The sequence below is a fragment of the Falco biarmicus genome, chromosome 1 (genome assembly GCF_023638135.1).
Source record: "Falco biarmicus isolate bFalBia1 chromosome 1, bFalBia1.pri, whole genome shotgun sequence".
Classification (NCBI taxonomy): Eukaryota; Metazoa; Chordata; class Aves; order Falconiformes; family Falconidae; genus Falco; species Falco biarmicus.
In genome coordinates this window covers 79,934,486-79,955,781 of record NC_079288.1, presented here as the reverse complement: position 1 = coordinate 79,955,781, position 21,296 = coordinate 79,934,486, and the positions used below count along the sequence as shown (strand labels likewise).

The following is a 21,296-nucleotide window of genomic DNA, read 5'->3' as shown; positions in this document are numbered from 1 at the left end:
ACGTCACGTGGGCGGGCAAGCGGCGGCTGGGCAGCTGTGCTCCTCAGGGCGCCGGCCTCAGGCCCCCCCGCCCCGCCCCCCGCCCCGCCCCCCGCCCAGCGCCCCGCGCCCCGCCCCGCCCCGCGCCCCTCAGCCGCAGCCTGTCCTGGGCCTGGGGCCTGGTGCGCTCGGCATGTGGGAGGGAGGGGATGGAGGAGGCCTCGCTGCGGTTGGACCTTACTCGCCTCTGACTAAAACCGGGCCGCAGACCTGCGTGGCCACCAGCCTGCCCAAAGCTGAGAGACGTGGCTAATGGAGGCCACTGGTACCACCTCTGTGTCCGCGGTTGGGTTGCTGTATTGGTGATCCACCCCTGCGTAGCCTTCTAGTATTTGTTCGCGGACGTAATTGGTCTAACACCTTTCAGAACCTGCAGATACCCCGCAAAACTCCACAACAAATTCCAGAACACCGATACCTGCTGCTTAAAAAAGCACTTCCTTGATTGCCTTTTAACCCTCTCGGTCCCGTCAGATGACTCCTGGCTTTAGCACTGCGGGGTTTGGTGAATGCCACTTGTGCATTTACCTTATCTATGGCCTTCACAGCAATCCGGAAACCACCAGCACATTTCCTTTCAGCTTTGTCCTGTCCAGTTTGGAGAGTTCCAAAACCGGGCCTCTGCAAAACAAGGGCTCCATTCTCTCCATTATTCCATCTGAACTTTTTACAACATCACTGCGCCTTGCTTGAGGTGCAGAGACAACACTGCATGCAGTCCCCAAGGTGTGGGTGCACCAAGGTTTTCTACAAAACCCATGTTTCCAATACTCTTCCTTAACAGTGCTCCCTGTTTTCTTGGATTTTTGGCCGCTGCTGCCCAGGCAGCCATCAGAAAGCTCTCAGTAATGACTGCGGGACCTCCTGTGCATTGTGAGGGCTGCTTCTGAGTCGAGCATCATGTAAATTTTTCACTTAACAGTTTGAGCGTTCTTTACCAGCCACTCTTCGGGTTTAGCCATCTTCATTTCCTGTTTACATTTTGCGTGCCACATTTTTCTGGGCTCCCCTACTTGCCTTGCAATAGCCTCCTTAACTTTCTCATTGAGTCGTGTAGGGGGAGGTTTGGGCCACTGTTTTCTGTTTGTGGCAGACGTTTTACCTGGGCTTCTAGTACAGTATTTTTTTAAGTCTTCTGGGTGTTTGTAGGCTTCTTGCTTTTGAACTGCTCATTTAGGGTTTTCTGGCATTTTCCCCCATTTTTGCATAGGTCATTTTCTTAAAATTGAGTATCCATTTGCTTTATTTGTCTTGCTGTCTTCTTACAGTGTTAAGCTTAATTATATTATGGTTACTACTATGGAGCAGCTCAGCCAGTAATAGCTCTTGAATCAGGTCCTTTGCACTGCTGAAGACTAAGTTCCGAGTGGAGTTTTTTTCTTGTGGTTCCTAAGGCCAGTCATTCCAGAAAGAAATCATTCATTGCATCCAGAAATGTTACCTCTCCATTTCACCCTGATGAGGCATTGACCCAGTCAGTATGTGGGTGGCTGAGCCCTCCCGCTACATGTCCAAAATGTGCAGTTTTCTAATCTCACTTAATGAAATTGTTGAAATTAATCAACACAGGGAAATGAGCAACCTTGCAGCTGAGCAGAGCTAAGACTATCTTGCATGAGGTTTTCTAGATCAAAATCAGCACCTGTATCGCCTGCAAAGTGCAGCATGTTGATTTCTAGTATAATGTGGTCTGTGCAAGACTTTTAAATTAAACCCTGACCTGACAGTCAGTTCTCATGGGTAAAAAGAGCTGTAGTGTTGAATTCCTCCCCATCAGATTACAGCCTGGTATGCAGCTGCAATTTAGGCTAGCTGAAGTTTTCAAATCCTCTTGCAGATAAGAGTGCATTGCATCTTTTCCGATGGGGAAGGAACAAAAGCATTCACTAGCTTATTTCATAAGACTATGCCATTTCAGTTCAGTCAGTTACTTGCACTAAAATCAGCTTGTCCTACAATAGTATTTTGGAGGGTTATGCTTCACAGTAATTTTTTTTTTCCATTACATAAATATCAGTGTTGCTCATTTAAAAAATGACTGAGTAAAAGTGAATCTTAAACACCTAGAAAACTTTCTAAAATTCTGCTGTCCTGAGATCAGTTCAGCTCTGCTACTGAAGTCCACATCCTAGATGAAAGAAGACACGGCTGATAAAAGATTGTCTATCTTTTGTCTATCAAATTGTCTATCTGGACTGCAGCAACTAATGCCTCCAGTTCCCTGTGTGACCAGTTTCTCTCCCTCCTTCTGAACTCACATGCATATGAGATCCCTCCTCCCTCGTGGCCCTTCACAAAACCTACATCTCCATCTGCGTGGCAGGGCAAGCAGGACTATATATGCTCATTCTGTAGCTGGTTTGGAGCTATATACATGCTGGACAGTAGCCACCTCTCGAAAACAGTGAAGAGCTCAATTGGGCCAGCCTTTGGGCACGTTCAGTGCAGAAAATAATTTATTTCTCTTTCAACCGGGACATGGAATTTTCGTGAAAGTTTTCCCCACAGATTATTGTTGCAGCCTCCATCCCATCTCTGCTTTGACAAATTTGGTGAAAATTAGCCGGAAGATTCAAAAGTTATCAAGGAAAGGAGGAGGGGAACAGATGGACAAAAGAGGAGCTGACAGACAGCATGATCTCATAATCCCCGCTGGCATAGGAATTCAGGCTAGAATTGAAATATTTTAGGTCAGAACATTATGCACTTAAAATTCTCATTTTGAAAGAACAAGCCTTTAATGGGAAACAAATTTTCATTTGTTAGAAAATTGATCAGCTTTTAGGGCAGAGATGAAACAACAGCCTTGCCCTACAAACATGCTACAAATACATCTTCAAAATTTCTTACAGCCCCTTTCCCCACCCAACCAGAGCCCCATGTGCTTTAGTGTTTGCTTTTGTAGCCTCTTACGGGTCAAGATTGTTTTTCTCTGATTCATTTTTTTCTTGGTCATGTTTAGTCAAAATATAATTAAAGGCTTACCTTACCCTTTTTTTTTGCATTCTGGGAGCAGTTGTTTTGCATCTGTGTCCGAGAACTGGAGGGGTTGCTTGGATAGCGTATTGCCTTTACAAGCCATTTTATGGTGGATTCCCCCAGATTAAGACATAGACATTTCTGGAAGGATGTCTGCAAGCTCTGCACTATTCCATCAATGCTATGTTGCATTTGTTCCACTGCAAAATATGACATTGTTGTGCCTGATACCTCAGAGAGAAGCTATCGGTTACCCATTAGCCAAGGCTGTAGAACATAGTCAAGCAGTGCAGTTGCCACCATATAGGCATTGCAGCTGGCCAGTATAAACCCTCCCACTGGGATACATCTGTCAGATTAAAAACTTATAAAAATGGTTTGCTTATTACTGCTTTAGGATTTGGTTTTGTTCTGGTTTGTTGTGTGGAAAAAAAAAACAAACCACAGAGGAGACACAGAAGTAAGTTTTTAGCTGGTGAAATGTAAGTGTATAGAAGCTTTGTCATTTTGCATCATACTGCACATCTGCTAGCAGCAGCAGGATGTTAAGGTCCCTGCTGCAGACTGCTAGAGTAGCAACCACTCTTTGGAAACACCTTGTCCTAAACGGTAATTGATTGCTTTAAACAAATTTATCTTCTGAATTAAGCACAGCTTTTGAAGTGCCATGTGAACTTTTATAAAACAAAGTCAGAAGACAGGAATTTGGCACCAGCTTGCTTTCTCTCCCAAGCGCATATATCTTCTCTCTAGAGGAATGGTAGATTTCATTCTGAGACCTTGTATTCCCAGAAAAGCAGGTCAAAGTGATTAGTTTTCTTCAGCTTTGTTGGATTCAATGCCGTAAATACAAAAGAAGCTCATACATGTTTGGGCTAACACCCCTAGTATATTTAGATATATGATGCACAAGGTGCTTTTTTTTTTTTTTCTCCTAGAAAATTGTTTACTCTTCTGACCCTATTTTGGATTAAAACTTTGGGTGGGGCAGATCAGCTGGGCTGTCTGCAAATGAGTTTTGTTCATTAGAAACGGAACCTTTGTGTGGGAATGTACACCAGCACTCAGCAGGAGCCTCAGCAGGGACCGCAGAGCACCAGCTTGCTCCCTCCTGCTTCTTTGCTCTGCTCCCTCTCTCGAGTCAGGCTCCAGCCAGCTCCTCCCCAGTGGGGCAGTGTTTCCTTTGCACAGCACTGACACAGGAGAGCAAGCTTTCTGGGGCTTTTACAGAGCTGTGTCCTCAGACTGAGGCGTGTAAAATCACAGCAGGTGAGAGGAAATTGGCCTCGTACCAGCAGCAATCCCTCCTCTTCCAAACCCAGCTCTTCTGGCAGCAGCAGTGCCAGCCCGCCATTCCTCCTCTGTCTGCCACACCATAATCATACCTTTTTTGCCATGACACAGTCCTTAAAAACACCGGGTAATTCACAGTTTCTGCAATACTAATAACTGAGAATTTTGCCGTTGAAACCACTTTAAACTACCTCTTTTAGAGCAAGCTGATAGTTATATCGTCATGAATCTGGTTATAATTTAAGGCTCTTTTCCATTTCAGTAGGCTTTGACAAAACATTTTCATCCTGATAGGCAAGGCAAGCTTCTGAACTTTTAATATTAAATTTGAGACATCTATCATGAGCAAAATGATGAAACTTACTTTTCTTATAAACAAACCATAAGACATTACAAATGTAAAAGAAGCTGTACAGGTCATAAACTGTGCAGGATTTACAAAAATAGTGCTGCCACATTTGTCATAATTCTGTTACCCCATGCAGTTCTTTCTTGTGCTAAGTGCTGTCCCAAAATATAGCACTGCTAGAAGTTTATTACAGCTTTTTTCCTTTCAGAGATTAATTAATTTATAGTAAGTTAGTAATGTGCTGGACTGTATTTTATACTTATTCTCTGATAGTAGTAATTTCAAAGAAAGCTGTGATAAAAAATAGATTACTATACTTTGTGCGTGAATATTTTTACTGATTCAGCAGCTCAGCATATTTGAATCAAATATAAACATATTGACGAGCTATGATTTCAGTTATTTCTATATTTTTAAGACATCGCTATATTTAAGTGCAATGTGCATGACAAACTGAAACAAAACCCAGTGGATGTCACACACTAGGGTTGAGTATAACAATGCAATTTGCAAAAGCATTTCAGTTCTGTCCCTCCTCTCATCTCTCCCAAACGAAAACGCTCATTTTTGTCTGGCTGTACATCACTTCTGATCTGAATTTTGTATTTGACAAAATACACACACAAAACTTGGAGGCTGCCTTTTAATGATTTTTTTTTTTTCCTGTCTTGTACAGAGCTGGAATGATTTCAAGTATAATTACTTAGAACAGACACTAATGCATTTCAATTTGCACTTTGTTTTACAGGTTGGTTTGTTTTCAGAAATGTAATAGTGGAAATTTATACAGCACCTATGGTTAGAGACAATTGGGGTTGCATTGGGCCAACATATGTAAAAGAACTTAGGTTTAAATAGCACTCCAGCCTTCATACCAGACTATTAATTTGAATTGCTAAACCTCAATGACCTCCTTATGAAATAGTCATTAAGCCTGTACGTAAAGACCTGCAAAAAAGAAATGCTGTACACAAAAACCAAATGATGAAAAATTAAAAAAAAATGTAAACCACAACAAAATGGTATAAAAATCTGTATTTATATTATGATGAGATAATGATACAACACAATACCCTGTGTGCTACAGAATGTAGCAAGCACCATGTACGTGCGTACAAATGAATCTGTACAGTATAACACATCTCACAGACTACAAACCATTCCTTTGGCTCTGGGACCCAGTGGCTCTGGCACAGAACCTGCTCGCAAACACCTTCAGGTAACAATTTGACCGGTAAACAGCAGAAGGCTCTCTGTCAGTGCTTCATGTGCACCAAAATTTCATCACTTAGAAATCCGGATTGCACAGACCCTTTCAATGACATAAATTGTGTGTGACCACATTTTACGCCTCTGGTGCAAAACGGAAGGAAGAAACTCTGCAATTGGAGCGCCTTCACTTGCCCGTGGGTGAGTCTCTGGCTGGATGTGCCTCCCCAGGAATCCTTTGCTGGGGTTGCTTTACAATACTTTCGGTAGAAAGAACAGCCAAGGTGACCAAATGGTTTCTGATCTTTTCTGTTTCATATATCCCCTGCATTTTAATTCTAGGTTACGCAACACACTTGGATGTTTCTTTTGCAGCTACCAATTAACAACACTGCATTTAGTCAGTCACTTAAGCGAACTGGCTCATTTAATTGCTGGTGAAATTGATTTCTGATGTTTGCCCCATTCGTATTTGTAGGGAGTACAGCTTTTCCTTAAAGAGTATCTAAAGGGATTTAATTCTCCTTCCACCAATTCTGGAAAGTGCAAGTTAGTGGATTAGCCATCAGTGCTGTTACTGGCTCTTACCACACACAACCAATGGCCTCTGATTGTTAAAAAAAATTAAAAGATTCCTGAAATAGTAATGTTTTGCAGCTGTTCCTTTATCAACACCATCATAAAATGCAGTGTATAAAATTAATATTACTTGATTAAAAGCTGTGATGATGTGCTGCTCTTCAAAAACGTGTTTCTTTGATTGCAAGGATGAAAACTTTCACCGCTCATTACCAGTCTGCTATAAAGTTGGTAAAATGGTGAAAGAATCTCTTGTCACATAGAAGAGACTGCTGTAAATACCTCCAAGAAAAGCGTAAGTACATGCCCCAGGGCTCGCAACGGGAGCAGGTCTGCAGGCAGAGCTCACGCACACACAACTTCACCTCTCCATTTTCCAAGTTCTCTTCTTCTGGCATTTAAGTTCACCCACTGAAATGGATTATGCAGAGTGTAGTCGGATGCTCAGAGCCCTGGTATTTATCACAGTAATTTATTTGTAGATCAGCAGAAGTAACTTTCTTTTTAAATTCAAAATGATGTTAGGCTGTGTGGGGTATAGCTGAACCCATAGTCATCCATGTCAAAAAAAATAACACCGTTTTAAGGTCAGAAAAAAGTCTTAATTCTTCAAGTTAGATGCAAGTTGTATTACATTTTTTTTGTTCCTCCCCAAATCTCACACTAAAAAATTAGGATAGAAACTCGTCTATAAACAACAGATGAAAAACTGTCCTTCTCTTTGATTTTGGGCAGCCTTTTTAGTTCTGCTTTAATCTGGTAAAACTTACTCAGAACTGAGTTTGGTTTTTGTACAAGACAATACAGGATCTGGTCTCTGGTTAGCAATGTGTTGTTTCTGCTGGCCAAACCCTGCTCTTTTCAGAGGAGAAATCAATCAGCTGCAACGGGCTGCGGGCTATCAGTCGGGCAGAGAAAGGATGGGTGTGAGGGAGGATTCATCCTCCTAATTGCGGTGGAGAATCTGCAGAAAAAGCTAACCATTTTAGGCTGTTTTTTGTGGCTGTTTCCTGTGATGACAGAGTGCACTCATGGAGCTAGAGGAAGAGCTAACCCAGGAGCAATGAAGAGGCGTGTATGCTGCAGACACCTGCATGCTGCAAGGGAAAGCCCTGCCTTTCTTCTCCCCTCAGGAAACAGGCCAAACCTCTGCGTCTCCATAAAAAGAACTTCTTGATGACTTCATCTCTCCAGAGCCTTTTCCACAGAGGAAAAGACCTAGCAGCCCTGTAATCTTGTGCCTACTCCTTCTTTTCCTATGTGGCAATTGCAGAGAAAAATAGATTAACTGTGCAGTGCGATCTCCTCACCTGCTAAAAGCACAGCCACAACACAAAATGGCAGAGCTGCCAAGGCAGTGGTAGCATTTAATCTTGCAGCAAGCAGTATGCTTTTTGTAGTCATGTTGTGATTGCAGAGAAAGAGCTGCACACGCACACACAGATGCATGCATGCATGCACACACACAGAGCACATGCACAAATGCGCAGCTTAAAAAAATTAATAAAAATAGACCACCATTTGCATCCCAAGGTGCTATGGCCACAGGTAGCACTGCAGTGGCTGCTCAGCAGCAGATTAATCACGTCCCTAAAGGAATGTCAGAGCCCCAGCTGTCACTGGGGGCTGCCCAGGGCAGGACTGGACTGCAGCACTGCTCAGGGGACAGGTGGCCACCCGAAGCAGCCGCCAAAGCCACACTTGAAACAGTTGTGCCATGGCCTTCGGCTGGGCTGGGCTGCTTCTGTCCATGCTGCAGAGAAGTGAGCTGTGCCTGGAAACACCACCTGAACCTGGGCTGCACTCGAGGGAGAATGACACAGGCAGCACAGTGTCATTTTTCTTTACTGGCATAACAGCCCCCAGCCGTAATAACTGAAAAAGTAAAAACAAATAAACCCTTTTCATTTCCACTCAAGATTATTCGAGTAATTTTTATTGAAAATATAAGATCTACAAAGCCATGGATACCCAGCGTGGAAGAACTCATTAAGTTAGCACATTCATCTTTAAAAGGAAAATTTCAGGTCGACCTAAGGTACAATAATGTTCAATTTAAAATCTCGTTTTTCCTTCTGTAAGTTTCAAATCTCTTTTCATTAGGAGGTTCTGTGCAAGAGCTGCTTGTCATGAAAGGAAACACTTTACAATTCATGAATGTGTTCATTATATAATAAATGAACAGCAACAATATACTAGCCTTTTTTTTTTTCCTGTTAACAGTCGTGTGTTAAAGTAAACTCTTATTTTTTTTTCCATGATTTGGAAATTAGTTACATATGCACCAAAGGAGCTAGTAATTTCTGCTGCTTGTCAGCTACACACAATGAGTATATTGCTGTGTGCTTTCCCCAACAATGAGGATTTTAGTAATATGCAAGGTGTATAGCATGTAATACCAAAACCTGCATCACAGAAAAGGTTAATTATTTTCTTATTCAGCTGCCAGAGTTTATAACCTTAGGCCCCTCCCCAGAGCCAAAGTAGGAGTGGCCATCCATTAGGTTATGTAAATTAAATGTGTACGTTTTCCTTGTTGGCAAGTTCCAAGCAGTAAGCGAGAGTGCAAACAAGGATCTGTAAGCTGCCACAAAATGTATTCATATTTCTACTCCGTGTTGTAAGAGCCAAAGGGAGGACATGTATGTCAGATGTTGAAAGAACAACTGAATCTTTGTTTTTGATCATTATGGTCAGTCTGTCATGAGGTCTTGTATCTGAATGCTAAAAATGGCACCACACTTGGACATCCCATAGCCTTACACAGTACATTTGTGTTTCCCTAGCCACTGAGCACTGGTCTCACAGAGACCCTGACTTTATAAGCTAACAAAATATAGGTTTGGGTGCTGAAGAATCCAAGGGAGGGCTCATATAAAGACAATTAACCCTCGCACCAAAACCCAATTTTACGATTTTACTTAAAGCCACACTGAATCTGTTGTGAGAGGGTGAAGATATAAATACACCTCTCTGCTTCATCCATAAGAAGGTGGACAACTGACCATTCGAACAGAGGGCCTTGAAACAAAGCTTAGTTGTCCTTTAAACAATGAAAAGGAGAGGCATACATAAATGGTCACCAAGGCACAATATGACAAAGGTGAAGAGTCCCTGAGACTCTGGTCTGGGTCTGTACCATTCCCCTCCCTATACAAGTAAATGAGAACATTTAGGAAAATATAATACAAAATCTCTTACAGGAAATATAGACTACACTTGCTAAAATCACTTCCCTAAAAGTGTTTATAGCTTTTTTCTTTTTTTGAGTTTTTTTTTCCTTTTTTTTTTTTTTCTTTTTTTTTTTTTTTAAAAGACCTTCTTTAAACAGATAATGCAAAGACTGGTCCATTTTTTTCTTACCCGGCAAGCCAAGCTCTAATGACTTCACTAAGCAGAAGTTGTATTAAAATACATCTTCATAGTATTGCTACAATTTGGGTAAATATGTTCTGAACAGCTTGATGAGTACTAAATAAACTTTGCTGTTTTACAGCATACATTTTAATTTTTTTGCACTTTTTTTAAGAATAGAAAATGCAATTATAGTGTGCAAAAGAAAAAAATTATCTTCTAGCTGAATACTGTAATTTTAAGCCATGCCTTCCATAAAAATGTATTGACATGTGTAAATAGAAGAAAAGAAAAAAAAATACAAGCAAACAGAGATTTCATTTCCTTGCAAGGAAAGATTAACTATCACAAACTGGATCACTTGAGTTCTGTATTCTTCAGACAAAGAAATGAAAAAAAACAACCCAAAAAAACAACTGAAATGCTTCAAATGTCATCCATTCCACGATAACAGGTTAAACTTACAGTGTTGCTTTCTACTACTCCCATTAACATGGATAGAATGATTTGCTGCTGGTTGGATACTGAATACAAAAAAGCAAAAGAAAGTTGAGATCATCCCACATGAAGTCATTATTAGAGCTGGCTTTTCCCCCGTTTTGAAGTACAGTAGTGACTTGTAAATATGACCTTTTCTAAAGATCATCTGAGATTTGAAGATTTATCTGCCTGCTTCACCCAAACAACTGCTGAAAGAATTTACTCTGTAAAGCCCGCTATACAGCGTTCAAGATATTTTGGGTTTGGTTTTTTTCCATGAAAAAGGTACCACAAAAAGTAGTTTCAGGTTTTTGTATCTCTGAATCCCTAATACATTGTAGATTACATTTATACTTCCATGTTTGAAAATGGTTTCTGCAAAATCAAAATAACTGTCAAACTCCCTTACGCCGTGCTTCCAACAGTTTGAATTTAATACTTTTTGAATGGAATGACATAATTTATTTTCTTTAATTTGCAGTATGGCTACATCAAGCTAGCTTTAAGTCACAACTGTACCTAACCACAGTTCTCTGCAGCATACCCATGATTTACAATATCTAATATTGTGGTTACAGTGCAGGGAACCGTGGGTAAGAAACCTCCATGTCAGAGTACTGTGGTTGGGGTTTCCCGGAAGAGTGGCAGTTGACACCTCTGGAATATTCATATATAAGTGCTTCAGTCAGATGGTCCTGAGTTGAACGGGTAACTCAGGCACTATGAGAGCCTGGCATTCAGTCTGCGGGAATGTGTGTAACCTCCATCACTTGAACCGCTTTGCAAACTGTAGTGGTCTTCAGCATCACTGGCACTTCCAATACTGTCCATTTCACCTGGAGTAAACTCCATTCCTTCAATGTCTACTTCTAAAGAAAACATAAGAAGGCACATTTTCAGAAAGAGAGCGATTGTAGCAAGTAATCATGGACCAGTGTCAATCAACGTTCGGGTGAAACCTGAATCTTATTTCATTTGCTGTAATTAAAAAAACCAAAGGAACTAGAACAGTAATTCCTGAGGAAGGGATCACCTTGTCCACCTGAGAATTAAAATCCCTTCTGTCCTCATCCACATAAATATACTACATGACATCAATACCAAATGCTGTCCCAGAACTGTTCCAACCTGTGCATCGACACTGATTTAAAAAAACTAAAACAAAACCGACTCTCAAAGGCCATAGTACTGCAGCACTGTTCATAGTAATTCCAACCTATACAGGTGTCAGCTAGTAGTGACTGTGGTGTGGCCATCTGTGCACCAGTAACTGCACCGTGACCAACAACTCATCTGCCACAGGCCCCGAATAAGTCAGCCTGTGCTAGTGTTCAGGCACAGAAAAACTTCAAATGAGAAAATAAGAAATGGTGACAGGCAGCTTGAAGAGCTCTGTCTTAAATGAGAACCAAATGTAGAGAACACTCGGTGATTGTTACACAGAAAATATTTTAAAATTTCACAATAAATGATGTGGAATTAATTTATTCATACAAATGAATTAAGACCAATAAGATCTCTTTCTTCCAAGAAGAAAATATTATTCCAGCCTTACCAATAATTACACTAAAAATTCAGAACATTAAATGGTAATTGTTTAAAAAACTGGCAAAAACACACGCAGTATAAATAGCTTTAAAAATACGTGCAGTATTAACAGCTTCAAAACAGATTAGAAAAAACATTTTTCAAAGTCTGTAGAAAAGATGTAGTAGGTTTTTATTCTGCAAATCACATAATGGAACAATTTTGTCTGGGTTTTGCTGAAAGCTTGATTTTAGTTTTAAATGATGTCTTCTTGATTCCCTACTTCCCTTTTCCTTCCTGCTCCTGCAACTCCCTTTGGGAAGCCCTTATTCAGTTACCTTGTTCAGAGTCAGTGGATATTGTTGATCCCATACTGTCAGTGCGGATACGCTCCATGCCCTGCACAGATAGCTGCTCCAATCTGCGTTTGAGGTAGCGGTGTTCCCGCTGTAATTGTTCTTTAATATTTAGAGCTTTTCGGTCCTGTTCTTCCAATTTCTTAAAGGGAGAGAAAAATAGTAAGCTGACAATTCTTACTAAATGTTTACTAAAACAGTAAGTAACAAGATCTTCTCATAAACAGTAATTTGAAAGCAATTTATGTAATTAATTTAAAATTAAAATTACATTTTAAATTATGATTTTTTTGTTACCATTTTATAGAGGTCAGTGCAATTTAAGCCAGCTAGGCCATAGCTGAATTTGTTTCACAAGAAGATACATGGATACAGGGGAGGGCGAGGGGGGAAATCCCTCAGAGACTCTCTTGCCACTAGCAGACATTCCTCAGCTAAGATGGAATTATTGTTGCCTTGGTTGTGGGGAATATTTAAATCATTTTGTCAGGCAAAACTGGCACCATTTTTGGTAACTAGCGTGCAGCTCAGGTTGCAGTTAGAACGTAACGCCTCCTTAGGTGGAATAAGAGACATCACCATAAAGGAGCCATTGCGAGCCTCCTGAATGCTCTCCCTTCTACTATAGGCCATGGAAACTTTTAGCATTTAAAAAGCTTCATTAGCAATAAGCAGTATTGATTACATATAGTAGGAGGAATTTACTAACAATTCTCTTTATTCTTGCATTTTTTCCTTCAATTTTCACAGAGCAAATATGATAATTCTGTGATAACCTCCTTCAACATCAGTGGTATTAATCCAAAACTTCGCAGCAAGCTGCCTGTGGAAGATCTACCTAATATCTCCCCTCTGCTTGAATAAAAGAAGGAAAATTTTGGAAATAGAACAAAGACTTCACACCTGGTAAAATGTGCTGCACTGTTGGTCCAAATGCAGTAACAGAAATAGTATCTTTAGACATTTCAGCCAAACCCTCTTTGAAATCACTGATAGCCATTTAAAAAAAAATTACTATACAATTAGGGAAGAAAGTGTAATGAGTATGATGGGATCAAAAGCAGGAAGGACACACAAATCAAAACACCTTACAATATTTTAAAACATTACCTAACTGATGAAGTAAATTACAGGTTGTAGCCGTAAAAGCACTTATAAGACAGACCAAATTTCTCTGTGAACTGTGTTTACACAACCACTGAGATTTGGGAGATGTGCAGGGAGTGAACGCAGCTGCTGGCAATTCCTGCCTTCTGAATGAATCTATGCTTGGTTTCCTGAGGAGAGTGGGGTGGGACAGTGCACAGCAAACCACAAGGCAAAACAATTTCAGAGATTTTGCTGTTCCAATGCAAGCCTGAAAGCAGAAGTATTTATCTTTGAAAAAATAACTGACACTATTGAACTGGGAATTTTCCTGGCTGAATGAAATCTAACTCTGCAACCTCATGTTAAGCCCCCTCCCAGGCAATATGCTACGTAGATATGCATCATATGTGGATACACAATGTTGTAATAAGAAAAGGGGTTGGTACATCCATGTACACAACAAACCAAATGTGGCCAATTGATCAGATTTCCTTTTCCTGTATTTTCCTGGCTGCAATCCCAAACTCTAACAACTATTTTAGGAGTGAACTCAGTGATTCATATCCAGGAGCGTCGAAACCGTGCAAAATGTTAGGGGCAAGTTTCAATATATGGGGTGTGGGGTGGAGGTGTGTGTGTGGGGGGGTGTATGTGTGTGTGTGTGGGATGGTGGTGGTGTGTGTGTGGGGTGTGTGGGGGTGTGAGGGGTGTGTGTGGGGGTGGGTTGGTGTGTCTGTGTGTGTGAAAAGTTCAAAAGTAATGACTGTATTAGAAATCGCAGACAGACATTGACGTGCTCTGCCAGTGCAGTGGGGAGGTAGCTGACCTGACAAAGGAGAGCAATTAAGTGGCAACCCAGTTAGGGTAGGCTCAGCTAAAATCTTACAAAGAAAGTTAAACTTCAGTTCCAGTTGTCAGAAAACAAGTACCTGGTACTGTGCACAACGGACTTGGAAAGAATGTGTTCCTAGCCTTTTTCATCAGGAGTTGAAATGGTAACTACATGGCTAATCTCTCACACTTGCCACTTGTAAAAACAGCTTTTCAATTTGTATGCATAAGCCCATGATAGGGGGGCAGCCCAAGACAAAAAACACATGCAGTGCCTTTCACGCATGTTAGCCTGAATTATAAACAAGAGGCCAAAATCTCAAATGGTAAAAACAGGGGTTGCCCAGCTGGGGTAAATGTGCTTGTAAGAGCTGAGGAAATAGCTCAGTAAACTTGCTCACAAGAATGGTTTTGCTTAAATTAATCTTTAATTCTCTGTATGAATTACACCCTCTTCTGCAACTGCTGTCAATCTTAATGCTGTACAGCAGGCTGTTACCCAAAATACTACAAGATTGCTGGCAGTGTCCAACCCCTCCTGACTCTTTTCTTGACCTGTTTTCCTATAACACTGCAAGAATGCCAGATGCATCAATTACAGTCCTGGACACAGCAGCTGATTTCAGTACCTGTTTGCCTTATTTCTGCATATAACCCTGTTCCCCTGAAAACGATGACAGTGAAAATGAGAGTGAAGGTGTCTTAGGAGAGAGGAAGCCCGAGGAACAATTTCGTTTGAATTACCTGTGCAAACGTATAACCGGCACTGCTGCTGGATCACAAGCAAGATACTGGGTTGGTTTTTGTTTTAAATTTGTTACACCCATGAAACGTGCAAGGGGAGCAGCAACTAACAGGAAACTGCATTTCTTTTTTGGTTTCTTTTAAACAACTGACAAATGCTCCAGCATCTGGCTATCTAGATGTGGGATGGGGCTTACTAGTAGCTATAATCTCTTTGACTCCATCAGTTTTTTCATTCATTAATGGATCTGGCTTTTTACACTGAAATCAATGCAAGTACAATCCTATTTTCCTCAGTCCTTAAAAAACAAATATATTCACAAAGACCAGCTTTGATACACATTTTTTTAAAAATACAATATAAGCCATTAGTGACTAAGCAAAAATCACAAAATCACCATTGTATGTATCTGAGACTGCAGGGTAAATTGAAAAACATAAAACCTTGCTACTGCAGCTGAAACGCTTGCAGTTAATAAAGGCCAATATATATCCAGAAGATTGTACATATGGATATGGATTTTGTGTGAAAATTAGTTTCCTCTCTATGGATAGACATTCTGGAAGATTCTGCGTTAAAAGAAATAAAAATATGGATAAATGTTCTTACCTTGATATGCATCTTAGCTCTTTTCAACAGACTTAGAGTGGTGTGTCTGGTGCTGTCCGGCCCGAGAGGCACAAGCTGTTTTAGCTGTTCCAAATATAGCCGGAGTTTAGCCCGCCTGAAATTATTAAAAACAAACAGCGTTGTAGTAAAGTTGCACCCCAACAGCATATCCTATATGCAAATACCATCTGTTTGCAGGATCTCTGTGCAGAACTTGATTCAACGGTGGCTTCCTTTCCCTCCCTTTGGCAAAGTTTCAGACCGAAAGGTCACTTGAAATGCAGTCATGTTGCTTGGCACATTCAAATGGTAGTTTCATACCTATATTTCAAAGCAGTTTGCTCAGTCTGGTTAGTCCCATCTTAACGAAGGGGGAGCACGCTCAGAGATCTGAGAAATCCAGGCAAGGCTGCATCTATGGCTGGGTAAGGAAGATAAACTGGGACCTCACTGAAAGCCACTGATTTTTGCAGGCTGAGACAGAGCTTGGGGGGTGGAGCAGGGAGGCTGCACACCCTGATTCCCTGCTCCCCCATTATCCCTGCCTGATGCAGTAGGACGCACTCCTACTACACATGGTGAGGGCATTCATGCAGCTCTGCACAGCTCAGAGCTGCTTCCAGCCGTGGTTTTATCAATATATTGCAACAGGGAGGCTCTGATGGCCCTTCTCCTCCCACCTACTGACCCACAGTGCCCCCCGAGAAGGAGACATTCCTTCCTTCTCTCACTGTACAGCCACCATAACCTCTATTATAAACACACAAGAGAAAATACTTCAGCCATATTGGGTCCTGCTTTCTCTGTTACTCAAGTATCACTACTGCTGCTCTCAGCCATCTCTCCTCTGCCAATGACTAATCAAATCTATCAGTAAAAAGAGGATAAACAGAGTGGTATTTCTACAGATACTTAGTTTCCAAACTTTGTCTTTGAGAAAGGAGCTGGCAGTACTGTCTAGGAAACACTTGCTTCAACTATCAAAAAACAAGGCAGTGGCAAACCAAGGAACAGTGTGTGCGTGTGTTTCTACAGTTAAATCCAAAAGACATTTTTTCCTGGGTTTAATGCACAATTCTTGAACATGAATCCATACAGTTTTGCAATGAGATAGAAATGGATGCAGAAGCACTTACATGAGCAACAGCTCTAATACTGTCCTTCCTGCCAGCCTGTTAAGAGATTGAACAAAGCAATGACCTGGAGCATGCCAACATCCCCCACAAAGGACTAACCATAAGTGAAGCGGATCACAAGTGAGAGATAAATAATCATCTTTTTCAAATCTGCTCGATGCTGCATGAAGGAAACAAACTTTGCAGGAAATTTAACGCTTCAGGTCAAGAATGAACTTACTTTTGAACAACCAGTTCAGATCCAGAGTTCAGCATCAGTGTTTGAAATGCAGCTGAAGAGAATTTAATATGCACCAAATGACAAATTACACATGTGTAATTGGGTTGATTAGTGTAATGTGAAAACAACCTAAGAATTAATGGAGAAAAATTCCAAAGCAAAATAAAATCTAGTTTAAATACAGCACAGTAATGACTACACACTCACACATTTCATTCTGGCTGCCTATAAATGAGCAACATATTAGGTAGGAAATCAAAGAGTATTTCTATAAAACTGCTAATTCTTTCTTCAAGCCACGTAGGGAAAAAGGAATATTGGTGAAAATGTGATTCTCAGGAGAAAACTGATGACAGATTTTTTATTTAGGCCTGGGGTTTGTTTTCCAGTACAAGGCTCTAAACCATCTAAATGGTTTTATTTAAACAGCAGCAACAAAGACTGAGTAGGTGTTCACAGAAATAGCCCCATCAGATCGCAGAGCACCCCTGTGGCTGGGTAATTGGGTAAATGTGTAAACTGGGACATTGATCTTTAAAATAGTGAAATGCCAGAATTAGGGACCACTGGTATTTATACAGAAATCCTAATCAGGTAAATTTTTATTTCTGTGTCTGTAATGTCAAACAACTACTTGGCTGGTTTTGTGTCTTAAATAAAAAAAACTTGCTTCAGGGACTACATTAAAGGGGGTTTTGTTTGTTTTTTAAATGGCCTCTAAACACACATGCAGTCATCTGCGTCACTCAGCACAATTTGGATGCAACTGTATTTAGACAGCTGACAAGAAAGTGGAGACTGAAGATAAAGGAGGATGAGGCAAGAAGAGGACAAGAATAGTATCCAAGTAGTAAATCGAGAATTAAATACATTGAAATGGAACAATCAATATTCTTGGAGCTATTAAAAGTCTGATAAGGAATATAGATAACCGTTGATCTGAGATCTACTTAATTGTAATCCTGGAAAACATTAATGAAACCAGACTACGTACTCAACTTGTCTGCCTCTTATTACTATTTGAAGAAAGTCTGCTTTCTCCCTGTGGTAAGCAAGGATTTAGTGCATTTCCTTACCATCAACTGGGAAGTTAACAGAAACATTACCAAGATCCAGAGGGCACACCTGCATGCCTTTTAAAAGCACTAATTCTTTTATGTTACCTGCCAGCCACGTAAAGGAGGACTTTACAGAATGCCATGAAGAACATGGGACTAAAGCTAAGAAGACTATTTTAACTGGCCAATGAGAAGAATTGTAAAAAGCTAAATATTACAAAAATATGCTTTAAGGCATTCTCGGCACTATTTATAGCACTAAATGTAATAAAACACTTGCTAAAAGACCTGCTCTAACATTACCTTTTATTTTTGTAAAGGGACTTTTTCTTTCATTTAATTACTCAGCAGCTATGAACCCATTACAGATTTTAAAGCATAAGCTTTATGTAGATCTTTACATAAATGCAGGCATGTTTATGTGGCTAATTCATATATTATAACACAACAATGTAATCAATGGCATAGATTGTGAATGCAAAAAAAGGAAAACCTGCCCACCATAATTCCTGTGGTATTGGAGCAAGTATCTCCACATTTTTCATTTTGCACATCTTAGAAAAAACTGTAAAGAATGTAAGAAAACATTTCAGGCATGTTATGTTAACAGATCACACCAGCAGGAACAAGGGACTCAAACTTCACAGCAGATATGTTGTCGTGTACAGACTCTGCCAGCACTAATTTCTCTCTTTTTCTGCAAGGACCTGACAGCTTTCACTTTTCCTCGGCTGAGTGTGACCACTGGAGGAGGGAAAGGCACTCACAGAGGTAATCACAGCCGGAGCTGCTTTCTGTTTTGCAGCTAACGCCTTAAATTCTACCTAAAAAATAAGCTAAAAAAAAAAACCCAAACCAAAAAATGAGGCAGCAGCTTCATCTCAGAGCAACGGGGTAATGATCTCTCTGCATAAAATCCGGTTGAAGTTGGGTAATTATGCTCTGCTCCAGCTTCAAAACCCGACGGTTGCACCTCCACCCACACAAAGCATGGTGTCAGGCCAGGACACCACTGCCTACAGAAGCAGACACCTTTCTCACCTCATGCAGATGCACAGAAATATCACCCTCATCACTGGCACTGAATTTATCAGGGAAAGTAAGGATCTAAAAAAACAGCCATCCAAAAATCTGAATCCTCAAGCCTCTGTTTTGGGTACAGCCCCATGCATGGGGAGAGGTGCATGGGTGACCTGCCTCTGATTTACGTCTTCCTTTGTGTCTGATGATAAAAAGGTTTCAGATGTTCAAGACTTCAGTGTTTCTCCACAAGTGAGCTCACAACAGGGCCCTATAAATCTGCATTATAGCTCTTCTAATGCTTAATAAAAATGAATTACTAACCCACAGACTTGGTCAGTGTTCCGCAGCAGTGGCCATGCCTAGGAGCAGTCAGGTGATTCATCACGTTCACGTAAAGGACAAAGCAACCTGCTGACAACTAACGCAATGGGTACCAGCTGGAATTGCCTTGAACTGGTTTTGAATCCATGTAAGCCATTACGGGCAATATTGGGTATTTCAGAACTGGTAGCAAAATGAACCCTGGAGCCCCAGAACTAGGAGGGACAAAGCAGCACAACAGTGGTGTTAAGAATTTCCCCATACTACAAGGACACCCATCAGAAGTCCATCTGAAGACTACTTACTGCCTTCAGTCCTCAGACTCTAGTTTGCACTAGTGCTTGGCTATGAAAAGGCAGGAGCAATGCTGGCCAGAAGAGCTATGGTTCACCACTTCTCAAAAAAAGGCTGCCATGCAAATGTAAATTAAGATCTTTGACTCTAACCAATTTCAAAATTGTGTTAAATGAGTTCATTAAATAACAATCAATACACTCCCCTGTATGTATGAAGTCCCAAATGCAAATCAATTTTAGCACACCAAGAAATGGATTACTAAGATGCAGAGAAGAAGAAGAAAAAAAAAAAAGAAAAAGAAGAAAGAAACAAAAAAGCCTATTGTTCACACTGGATAATCTTCATTCCAAGGAAACTGCAACAATTCCAAGAAATTCCTACAACTACTTGATGGGTGCTTGCAATGGGAACAAAATACTTCTCAGTAGGGCCAGATAATGTAACGAGAGGCAATGGCTGTGCACTGGGAGGGTCAGGGTAGACATTAGGAAACAAATTTTTTGCTAGGGCAGTGGTGCACAACCAGAATAGGTTGCCCAGAAAGGCTGCAGAAGTGCAGTCCTCAGAGGTTTTTCTTACCCAGACAAAGCCATAGACATTCAGAGGCCCCTCCAATCAACATTTCTATGAACATATAAATCAAAGATTGCTTACAAAGCCGTAGCATCCAACTCACTGGACTGCTCCCACTCATCTAACAGGAAAACACCCTCAACCGTGCAACTTACATCTGTACCAGTCTGATTGATAAAGTGCTGGTAGGCTTGTGGAGTGACCTGATCCACTTGCAGTCTTTCCACAGGGCCTCTCCAGGGCTTTTTTAGGTCCAGCACAGCAGACAGAAATGGCCTGCAGCTACTCAGACAGCAGACAGTTGTTCAGGCAGTAGTTGCACAGGTTTTTGACAGCAGCAAAGGTGTGTTTCCTCAATCATTCAAGTATAAATCTAGAGACTTTATTTGGAGGCCACTGATCTGCTCAAAGTCAGCTGGAAAGGCAAAACGCACATCAAAACAAGCTGCTTCGTTCTCAGCATGGCATGCCTCAGCCAGGCCTTGGCAAAATTAAATGGCCACAGACACTCACGGTACAGAGTGACAGCATCGTGTTCATGTGATAAATGTACTTGTCAATCCTGCCATCCTGGCTGGGCAACCGATGCAGACAATGCTGCCTAGAGCCTGTTTATGGTAGGTAGCATGGGGTAGGCATTTCCTTGAAGCTGCACCTGAAAACAGTTCCTGCTGTTGACATGGTGGTGCTGACTGCCAGAGACCCCTTGAGAAAGCATCAAAAGGGCCATGCTCTTGCGTTCCTCATCAATCAAGGGCAAGAGCATAACACTCACTAGTCAAATTCATGACAAGTGTTCACCTTGCACATCCTCAAGGTCTCAGTCCACAGCCTCCCCAAATTAGAATGACAACTCTCTCACGTATACCCGTTCCCTGTTGACCCACAGCTGGCTGTAGAAGGGAAGGAGCAACTCTTACCATCAGTTTGTCATTCTGTGGGAAGTCCCAGAACAGCTCTGTCTGGTCCACACCCACTCCCTCCTACTAGCATATTGCCCAGTTAAGACATGGAGCTGTCCCTGCTAACTGGGGGGCATCTTAGAGCTGCAGCATTTCCAGCTGAGAGGTGGCAACAATCTGGAAGGCTAGGAAATGGACAAAAAGCCACTAAATGTCCATACTCCCATACTGCATGCTCTGAGTTTCCCTTCATCCTGGCTCCAGCATAAGTTGGCTGGGTTAGACAGGGTGGTGTTGCTTCAACACCCACAGCCCAACATACCTGTC

General features: G+C 41.2%; 1 protein-coding gene across 4 annotated transcripts in view; it reads right to left on the bottom strand.

Annotated features, from left to right (window-relative positions):
• Nucleotides 1-8,362: 8,362 nt before the first annotated feature.
• MXD4 (MAX dimerization protein 4) overlaps nt 8,363-21,296 on the bottom strand; it is a 40,176-nt gene continuing 27,242 nt past the window's right edge. For 3 of the 4 annotated variants that reach the window (XM_056339687.1, XM_056339677.1, XM_056339694.1), the window contains exons 4-6: nt 15,440-15,554; nt 12,148-12,307; nt 8,363-11,151 (exon numbers count right to left, since the gene is read on the bottom strand). In XM_056339687.1, the coding sequence (XP_056195662.1) occupies nt 11,003-11,151; nt 12,148-12,307; nt 15,440-15,554 (424 nt within the window). In that variant the 3' untranslated portion in view covers nt 8,363-11,002. Of the gene's footprint in view, nt 11,152-12,147; nt 12,308-15,439; nt 15,555-21,296 lie in introns of those variants that run through there. The other variant, XM_056339702.1, reaches the window with a different exon arrangement.